Raw genomic sequence first — 10,016 nt, 5'->3', positions numbered from 1 at the left:
CATCTTCTAAGTTTCCAGGCGGGTGCCTGCCGTTCCCTTGACTTACCCTCTCCAGAGCAGAGTTTCCCCACCGGCCAGTAGACCAGCCAAGCCGTGGGGCAGGACTCATCTCTAGGGCACGTCTGTCACAGGGTTCCTGCACTCACCTCTTGAGATAGCGAGCTAACCGTCACACACCGACAGCGGTTGGCTTTAGGAGGTACTAGGCACCAGTCATGGTAGACGTTGTGCCAGCTACCCTGGTTCTTCTATACAAGTGTATGTGAGACCAATAGTATCTTGTAAGCAACATCTTAGTAACCATTGAGGAAATCAACGCAGTCAGCAGAGGCGTTTTCCCATTTTAGTAATCATGATTTAGTTTCAGACTTCATACTTCAGCGGTGCCGAGACTGAGAATGCCAGAAGATCCGTCAGGTGCCACAGGTCATTCTGCCTCTGCCCCTCTTGCCCAGTCATTCCTTGGTGCCGAGCATCTTGCCGTCCTCTTGTAGCTGGAGTGACTATATTTAGACCAGATCTTGCTGCTTTGATTATGAGCAGGAGATTCTTTTGCTTCCCCCCTGCCTCAAGTAGACACTATATGCGAGGCATTAACATTTCCAAACACACGTTAAAAGAGCACTTAGCGATGTTCAGCCAGTTGGATCACTCAATTGGTTGAACAAAGCTAACCCTGTAATTTTGCATACAGGGTGTCTTGCACATGAATGAAAATAAGGAGGGAGTATGGTATGATGTGTTCTCTTTGCTGGACCGCTCCATTCCTGTGTCCTGGAGAAAATGGGTGTGAAAGAGGGTAATAACCACAGTGAAATTATTTTCTCTGTTTAGCCGTTCTAAAATGTTTACGTATTTATGTGGCTCGTACATATAGCAAGAGGCCAAAGTGCACCTCAATTGCAGTTTGAATTTAATCTGTAGGCGTGAAGTGAGTGAAGGCGTTCCAGCTTCACTGAGTCCTCCACCCGGGGGACTACACTTCTCATGAGACCCTCATGAATCTGTGGAAGGGCTTGGATAGGCTTAGTTTGTCTAGCGCTTTGTGCGGGTTCTCTAAAATAAAGAAGAGGCAGGGAAGAAAGTGTGAATGTAGCGGGGTTGGAATTGGTCTGTCCGTGTAACATCTCCCTTCCTTCTGCAGAGCTATTACTTTACTCAGTAGTTTCTAGGCAGGACTGGTGCTGATCTACACAAAACCCAGCTTTGAGGCTTTTTCTCTGCCTTCGATTCCCTAGTAACCTTTGCCCCTTTGCAGAAAATTAGTGTAGTGGCTTTCCTTCACCAGGCAGGGAAGAGCCTTGCTCCCTCTCGAAGCCTGAAAGCCAGACTCTTACGCGAGGCTGTGTTGCCATCAAGCTCACCTTTGCAGTATATTTTTGTTTGTAGAGCACGAGGCGTTTTCCGTGGAGCAGGATGGCTCCTTCCTGCAGCGAGTTCTTCTAGTTTGAAATTCAGTTCAGTTTAGACATCCCTCCCCTCTATTTTTTTTCTTCCCCACAGCTACAGTTGCTAAAGTGATTGACAAATTTGAGGATGAAACTGCAGATGACATTTTCCCTGTTGGTAATATACGGAAAAAAGCTTCAGCCTCTCTCTTGGAAGCTGATAAAAGATACAGTGGAAAAGCTACATCTCGCAAAGCCTTGCAAGAAGAACTCTGGGGAGATGCTCTGTCTGAAGAAGGATCTGGTAAGAAATCTCATTTCTTTCCCCTTTTCACTAGACTAATCAAAATTTGATGTTAGCACGTTAACTGAGCTAGTGCCATCTGTACTGAAATGAGAAACTTTAGGTCCCTGTTACAGGGCAATAAACAGGTACAATTAAGTTGGACATCTTCTTGAAGTGCCTTCCTGAAATTCAGGCCATTATTTTTTGGCCTGAGGGAAGGGGAAATCCCAAAGAGGAGGTCACTTCTACAGACTGAGGAAAGACTGTGACTAAGTGTAAGTCTAAGTGTGACTCAGTGCACTGACTGAACATTGTGTGGAGGAAAAGAAACAGCTCCCATTTTTAAGCCAATATATCTCGGGGACTGCAAGTATATACAGATTCTCATTTAAAAAATGTATATAGCAAATCCTGACCACCTTGTTTGCTTATCAGGCCATTGTTTCATGGGAAAGCTAAGCCTACTAATCATTGCTGCAGGAAAATGTGAGCTGAGATTTTTTTGTGGATATGGCCTTGTGGTTCCATTATTTAGCCAAAACAGAGAGTCACATCATGCACAGATAAAATGGAGTTTGGAGCTCAAATAGCCCAAACCTGTAGCTATTGATGATGCATAATGCAAAGTGGCATATTTTCCTGGTAAGTAAATAACTTTTTTCTCTTTAATTGTTAGCTGAAGAAGCATTAGATGAATGGTACAGTGGCAGTGAAGATGCAGAAGAGAACGGCAGCTTAGGCACTAAACCAAAGGAGGAGCCCAGCAGTGCTGGCAGTGACCAAGAGGATGACTTGGAAGACGATGAAGAGACAGATCCATCTGCCAAGGCCAAGGCACCAAAGTTCAGTTTCCAGAATATTACAGACTTTGAGAAATTTACAGAGGGGATGGATGATGTAGGAAGCAGTGAGGGAGAAGATGAAGATGATGCCAGCATGGAAGAAGGAAGCGGTGAGGAAGAATATGGGAGTGAAAACCACGATGATGTAAAGGAAACCAAAGACAGCGAAGGTGATGGGGGGATGATGACATTCTCAAAAGGACAAGAGGCTGAAGAAGTAGAAAAAGGAAAAGCTGTGAAGAACCAGCTAGGTTTGTGCATGTTTGCTTTGTATTTTGACGAGACTTTCACCTTGCTGACGCTATAGAAGCTGGCCATGTTAGGAACCACTTCAGCATGTTAACGTGCTGTTAGCATACGGCACATGCGTGCTACAGCAGCCCTAGTGATTTGCAAATGGTCTGCCAAATCTGCTATGCAAACTGGTGTCACTGCTGGTACAAAATCTCCTGTTATGAAGTGGATTTATCCGCTGGCTTAACTGAACCACTACTGAATACACTTGTAGCATTGGTGGGCGTGGGGACTTCCTACACCGGTAGTGCTGTGCAGTGATGCTGATACCGCCTCTGTTTCTTTTCAAAATGTAATACTGAATGCAGTTTCTTCCTATCTGTCCTATTAAACTATCAAACCTTCATTTGCAGAATGTCCTTTTAAATAGTAAAGCAAAGGGATGATTTTTTTGTGGGTCACAGAATTGCAGTCAGGATCATAGGATGGGATGTGGTTTTGTCCAGAGACACCTTGTGGTACCAATATTGTGCTGAGTCAGTGAATGCAAAGATTAGATTTGCCCTAACCAGGAGTAATGTAGCACAAAGGAGAGGGCCTGTGCTGTTAAATCAACAGCTCCTTCACGAGGAGCAAGTGCTTTGGCTTGCTCAAATTGTTTTATTTTCTCTTTGTTATGAAGCACTGTGGGATCAACTGTTGGAAGGGAGAATCAAGATGCAGAAGGCGCTTGTAACAGTCAACCGGCTTCCACAGCCAGATACGTACCCAGTCTTCAGAAAGGAAGGTGGACAAGAATTTGACAATGCTGTCGAGAACTGTAAGAATTCTTTAGTCTTTCTACTTTGGGTAGACTCTGCTGTAGCCAATATGTTTTGCCTGTGCGGGGAAGTGTTAATGGGAAAGGGAGGGCTTTGAGTTGCATGTGCCTGTAGTATTAGCTGTTGGTTTGTATTGCTTTAATCATTAATTAGGTACCGTGCAAACAGAGACCAAAAAGTGGTTCCTACCCCGGACAAAGACAATGTCTCCTATCGCCCATGTCTGTATATGTCTAGCTGATCTCTGCTGGTGGCCTGTTGTCACTTACGCAATGTTGGAAAGCCTCAGCTCGGGTCCCGCTGCTATTTCTAGTTCACGTGGGGACTGAAGTTTGCTTACCAATTTTAAGTTTCATGCTGGGTCTTAGGAATAATTGGTTTGGTTGTTGCCGTTCAATGCAGAGTTGGGATGCTTCTTTGTCCAGAGACACCTTGTGGTATCAATCATGTGTTGGGTCAGTGAATGCAAAGGTTTGCCCTAACTGAGAGTAATGTAGCCCAAATGAGAGGGCCAGTGCTGTTAAATCAACAGCAAATATCTTTTCAGCTTGAAGCTGCTTCATCTGTTTATTTTTTAGGATCGCTATTAATGATACTGATCTGATGAGTTTCGTAGTGGATTCTCCAGTATGGCAAATATGATGTGCACGCTCCAGTTGATAAGTGCAAAGTACTCAACTTCAGTGTGTTGTGGGTCTGTTTAATTTTTAGAATTGGACACCTTTTTTACTGGCCTTAAGGTAAATGTACAGGGAGATAAACGTCTGGTATGTTATCCTTAGCAATAAATACAAACTACTTCAGGTGTCAGTTGGTGTCTATTTCTCCCTGACATGTTTGTTGTTTTCTATCCAAAACCACACAGATGACAATGTTTATACACAGATTGTTCTTTTTTCTAATCCCGCTAATCAGAAATTAATGAACTTCATAGGATAGTCTTCCAGTGATTTGGAATAATAAAGATAAGCCCAGTAGCATTTTACAGCTTGCCAGGTTGGTTATCCCTTTCACTTCTGTTTCTTCTTTCCCAATCTTGAGATACTGCTCACTTCCCAGAACGTTTCAGCTCTGTAGGTGAGCACCCTGTGGAGGATCGCAAGAAGCCCCCTTATGTGAACCAGTTGGTAGGAAGCACCGTGGTGGTGCCTACAGCCTTTCATGCTAAACATCAGAGACGTCATCTGAACTGTCTGGTTTGCTGTGGTTGTATATCCCTTCAGCCACACAGTGTCCCAGTTTGTACATGCTGTAGCGATACCTGCCCATTGAGAAATTTTGGCCTGGGCTGGCACAAGTCATCTTAAAACTGGATTAGGAACTTTCAGCGTCATCGAACTTGACCTGAGTCTTGTCCCTACGCCAAGTTTTGACTATTATCTCACGGCTTATAACTGATCTGAACACGGTAGCGAATCAGCTTATCTGGAGTTATAGCAGGTGAGATACTTTATATTTTAAAGTTAGCTCTGCTGCTTTAAATGAAGTGATTAAGGAAAAAAAGGCAAACTCCCAACAATACTAAGCTGACCTTTCAGTGAAATACATGTTATTAATGTATTTAATGAGATGCATTACAGACTGCACCGAGCACCATGTTTCATTACAGGCCTAAAATGCAATATCATTAAAGACCTTTAACAGAAACAATGGTTGACATTTTGATATTTCCCATAAGCAAAATACATTCAAGAACATGGAGTATAATACTGTACACAGTACAGCAGGGAGGCTAATCTTTCAGTTGTCCAGAACACTAAAGGAAAATCCACTGTTAATAACTGCTCGGTGATTCCCTCCCCACCCTCTTCTCATAATCTGGGCAGGAAAGTTGCAGCAGTATATTCTGATGTTCCTGATAGCCTGGGTCTGTGTTCTGTATTTCATCTGCGAAGACAGCGAGAAAATATAGCTGGAGTGACCTGGGTGAGGTTAGCAGAGGAGGTGCTCAGACTGACCGACGGGAAGTAATGAATTTAGGAACATTCTGCTACTACTACACTTGTTTAGTGTTTTCCAGTGTTCTCTAAAGGACCAAATTTATATTCCTTTTTTTTTTCTTCTATTTTTTTAAAATACGGTCTGTAATTGCACAGTAAAGTAGGTTACAATAAATAGTCATTTTTGATGAGCTACACTATTGTCCAATGCAGCTATCTCGCTGCCCTGCAAAGATGCTCTTTCCAGAAGTTACCAAGTGCCAAGCATGAAGTAAGGAGTAAACTTGTACCTGAAGATCATATGAAAGACTATGGATGTAGTTGGTGTTGGGTGGCAAAGACCCATTTCTCTCTCGCTTTGCTGTGTTGGGCCCTGGGAGAGGGAATTCATGTCTAATCAACAGCAAGAGCTTTACCCCATGGGCAATCTGAGCTGTGTTACATCTTCATTCATGGAGCTTCTGCCTGGGTAACAGGGCTGTGACCTGTCAGTTCAGGAGGTGAAACTAAGTCCTTTCTGAAAATGTATGTGATAATATGTTTAAAGTTCTTTCATGAATTGATGCACCTTCATTTATGAGGGGGAAAAAAATCTCAATTATAAATCAGCTTCCAATAAAAGACCTAACTTTTAGCTGATAGAGTGGTTTAGTGGCTTCTATAAAAATAAACTTTTTTACTTGATTCTGAATGGTGATGTAGTGGGCTGGGTAAATGTTTCTGGGCTCCTGAGTTCTCATCCCAGTTGTATTACCAGCTTGTGGGTAGGTTCCAATTCCCCAGACAGGAAAAATTAGAACTGTGCATGAGTAAGTTTAAAGATGAGTGGAAGACAGGACTTTGTAAATACTGGATGTTGAGGTGGTTCCATTGTACGTGATGCGCTTCAGTCTCGGGACAGGATTTGGGATAATCATGACATTGACACTGTTTTGGACTGGATGATACTCTCATTTCAGGGAAGCCTCAGCACTTCTTTCCAAATCCACAGAATAAATTTGGCATGCTTTCATCATCTTCATTGAATAGGAGGAAATTATTTGCTGTTGAAGTTGCACAAAGCAGTTGGTGCCAAAAATCCAGACTCTCGCTGTGCGCTGTAGCCTGCTGAAGGCAGGAGGGCTCAGAGATGTCTTGGCACCCAGCGCTCTCTGAGGTCCTGGACAAGTCCCTCGCATCTCTTTGAAAGCTGCCCCAGAATGCTTTCAGTAATTTATCCCAAGTCCTTCTATTGCTTGTGAAATTTCTGCTGTGTGCTCACAGGAAGGATGATTTTTTTGAAATGGAAAATGGTCCTTCGTATATTTGCCTCTTTGGTATCTCCCACTTGTGACAACCCTCTGTGCAGCTAGTGGTGGTAGTGAAATTCCCTAAGGGTTTGAGTATCATTGTGTTAAAGAGTAGACAGCAATGTTCTATATGCCAAATCTGAGCGAAAACCGTAAGGTCGTGCTTGTTTTCCAAATTTTGAGATTGGAGGTTACAAAACTTTAAGTGTTTAATTTATTATTTTTGTAATCTTTTATGAAATATTTTTTTGAAAAAAAAATGACACACCGTGCCTTGGACAGTCTTGGATTCCTGAGATCTCAGGTTCTGGTGGATGATTTACTGCAAAATTGCTTATAAATTGAAGTAGAAAATGTTTTGCAGACCTGGCAGCTTTCAGGCTTCACACCCATTTGTCACCCAGCATTTCCCTTTGTGTATAGAACAAGAATTAATTAGGCTGCACTGCAGGAAAAGTTTATGGCCATAATTTATATAGGATGAATTTCTGTTTAAAGAGACAGCATTTTTTTTTTTGCACTGTCTTTCTTTTTCTTTCCTTTTTTTTTTTTTTTTAAAATCTTTAATTATATTCCAGATTTTTTTCTGTCACCCTTTTTACATAGAAATTGGAGACCAAACTGTGGTCATGGAGCTCATGTTTATTCCTGTTTTGCATCCATGGAGAAAGTCTGAGTGGTTTTAATACTGAAATCACAGTGGCTGCGCTCTGAATGCCGCGCAAATGTTTAATGTTCAATGCACGGCACACGTGAACTCCCACAGCTTACGTTTCTGAGGTGCTGATGCCTGGAGTGGTCTGTTTCTCCAAGATACATTTGTATTCTCTTGCACCATATCTTCCAGTCTAGTCCAGGGCTTGAGATGTTGCCTCTGTTTGGGGTCTTGCACGTTCAATTAATGTTTTTCATAATCAATGCAAGTCAGAATTTGCAATCTGCTCCTGATTTGCACATTAAAGAGACCCATTAATTAAAAATTCCAATCCCTGGCATGTTCCCGCAGGATCCTTGCATTATTTACATAGAAAAAGAGTGCAAGGTGCAAGTTTCTGTGCTGTGTCTCTGCACAGATTGCATGCCTGCCATTCATATTTCTATGTATGTTTTCAAAGGGGAGGAAGGTTAGAAGTGGATTTCGTGAAAACGTTACGAAAATTACCTCAAGGGCAAGAAAGAGCCACAGAAGAGGTGGAAGCGACATCAGTGAAGCCACATCCAGTGGCAGGAATTAAACAGTTCCTAGGTTTGGGGCTTGTTATGTTAAATCTTGATTCGGTGACAAAAAAACCACAGCTAATTGGGGGGCAGAGGGGCAACAAGAGCTTTAAGAAATTATCTCTCTCAATCAGCAGAGGCTAGAAGCTGTTGTTGTATGTGCCCTCGGTAGTTGGGCTTCCCAATGTGGTCATGTAGGTCTGTTCTTGCTATTTTAATTACTTTCTCTTTACAATTTTTGTTAAAAATACTAAGCTGGGAATGTTCCAGGGACTAGTAGTTAGACAGTGATATTTTATGCTTCACAAAAAGAGCTGGGAATTCTAGCTTTTAAATAGTATAATGTGTTATTTTCAGTTTTATAGTTGGCAAGATGAGGAGTTAAAAACATACAGAAACCCAGGTGAGGCTCTTGCAGAAGGCAAGATGCTGGTGGAAATTGCAAGACTTTAAACGGACGAGTAGTTGTATAAGTTTTCATAGGTATATGCTTTCACTTTCCAAGAGTTCAATAGGTCCCTGAAATGCAAACTACGGGCTGAATTTTTGTGGTGTCTTTTTTTTTTTTCTTGCTTTGATTCCATCTGTCAGTGGATTAAGAGGAAATATCGGAATCCCACATTTCTATTCTTCAGCATAAGCTCAAGCTCAGTTGTTTCGGAGAAGTAGAGAGAATGCTGGTTTTGGTAAAAGGTAGACATGCAGGGTCTGTAAGAATGGATTTGCTCACTGAAGGAACAAAAGTGGGGACAACAAATATTAACTGTTATTTACACTTTGTGGAGCTGTGGAGAAGTTATACAAAGGTTTGTGATCAATAAGAAAACAAACCTGAATAAAGTGAATCAGATAAAAAAATCAAATTAAATGTTCCATGTGCTTGCAAGGCCATTATCCCCAACCTGCCTGGGTTATTAATGTATTAATGGAGCAGCAGCAGCAGTGAGCTCTGCCTGGCAGCAGCCTGAACTTTTCAGCACAGTGCCTTGTCTGCTGCTAATAGGTAGAAAATTGTATACAGCTTTTTAAATTCTGCTGAAATTTGTGCATCTTTTCTCAACTCAGTGATGTTTGAACTTTAGTTTGTATTCTCTATAGTCAACCGTATCTTATTTTCCTGACCGCTGTGATGTTACTCTAGATGATTCAACCATGGACATTCTCTGTGGCCATGAGCTAGTGGCATTGCATCCATGCACCCGATGCAATTCCTGTATTCCTTGTACTCAAGGAGGGTGTATTATCCGGAAGAAACCTTGTTTCCCCCATCATTTAGAATTTCTGTAGCATCCCCTGTGAAATCCCTCCAGATGAATTGTTGCATTGGGCTCATTCACACAAAGAGATGAGCTTATATTGGAGACAGGGCGTTGAAGAGTGCTCCAGTTAGCACAGCTGGCTGAAAAGCAGTGCTGCAACGCACGACCTTGTTCACTCTACAAGCACGCTGTACGGGGGGCCAAGGATAGTAGAATAGTGTGTTTTGCCTCTTGGGACTAAGTTAAATGTAATGATGGAGACCAGTCCTTTTTTGTACCCTACAAGTAGTCCTCTAGTCCTCCTTGCAGCCTGTGTGGCGTTTACGGGTGGTGGGTTGCTTTGTGGCCACTCTAGGGATGCAATTACACCTTGAAATGGCAGTTGCTGCCTGAACAGTGGTTCCCAGTCCTGCCTTTTCCTTCTCCATACTGAGTTTGGACTGCAGAATATTAGAGCATGTGCACCTTTTAAGTCCTTCAGTATGTGTTTTAAATGGGGTGCTGTGAAGAAACTTTTATTCAAAAGAAAGATGTGGAAAGATGAAACAAGGGAAACGAGCGTGAACTACATTTAAAGTTTGCAGGAAGCAACTCACTATTCATAATCTCACTGTAGCCAGTTTCTTCAACTCAGAGTCAGTTGCTGGATAACTTATGTTTCACATGGATTAGTTATTCCCTTAAGGTGCTGTATGTCTCAGGTGCAGCTAGCCAACGGTTGCTATTTCATTATGTTTTA

At 42.3% G+C, this 10,016-nt stretch overlaps 1 protein-coding gene across 1 annotated transcript in view; it reads left to right on the top strand.

The window, feature by feature from the left end:
* The first annotated feature begins 215 nt into the window (after nt 1-215).
* Nucleotides 216-10,016, top strand: part of AATF (apoptosis antagonizing transcription factor) — a 55,963-nt gene continuing 46,162 nt past the window's right edge. Inside the window, exons 1-4 of the mRNA XM_009329125.1 lie at nt 216-258; nt 1,504-1,692; nt 2,351-2,767; nt 3,433-3,570. Coding sequence (XP_009327400.1) covers nt 216-258; nt 1,504-1,692; nt 2,351-2,767; nt 3,433-3,570 — 787 coding nt within the window. The remainder of the gene's footprint in view (nt 259-1,503; nt 1,693-2,350; nt 2,768-3,432; nt 3,571-10,016) is intronic.

The sequence above is a fragment of the Pygoscelis adeliae genome, unplaced genomic scaffold (assembly GCF_000699105.1).
Source record: "Pygoscelis adeliae isolate BGI_AS28 unplaced genomic scaffold, ASM69910v1 Scaffold427, whole genome shotgun sequence".
Taxonomy (NCBI): Eukaryota; Metazoa; Chordata; class Aves; order Sphenisciformes; family Spheniscidae; genus Pygoscelis; species Pygoscelis adeliae.
This window is presented reverse-complemented; position numbering and strand designations above follow the sequence as displayed.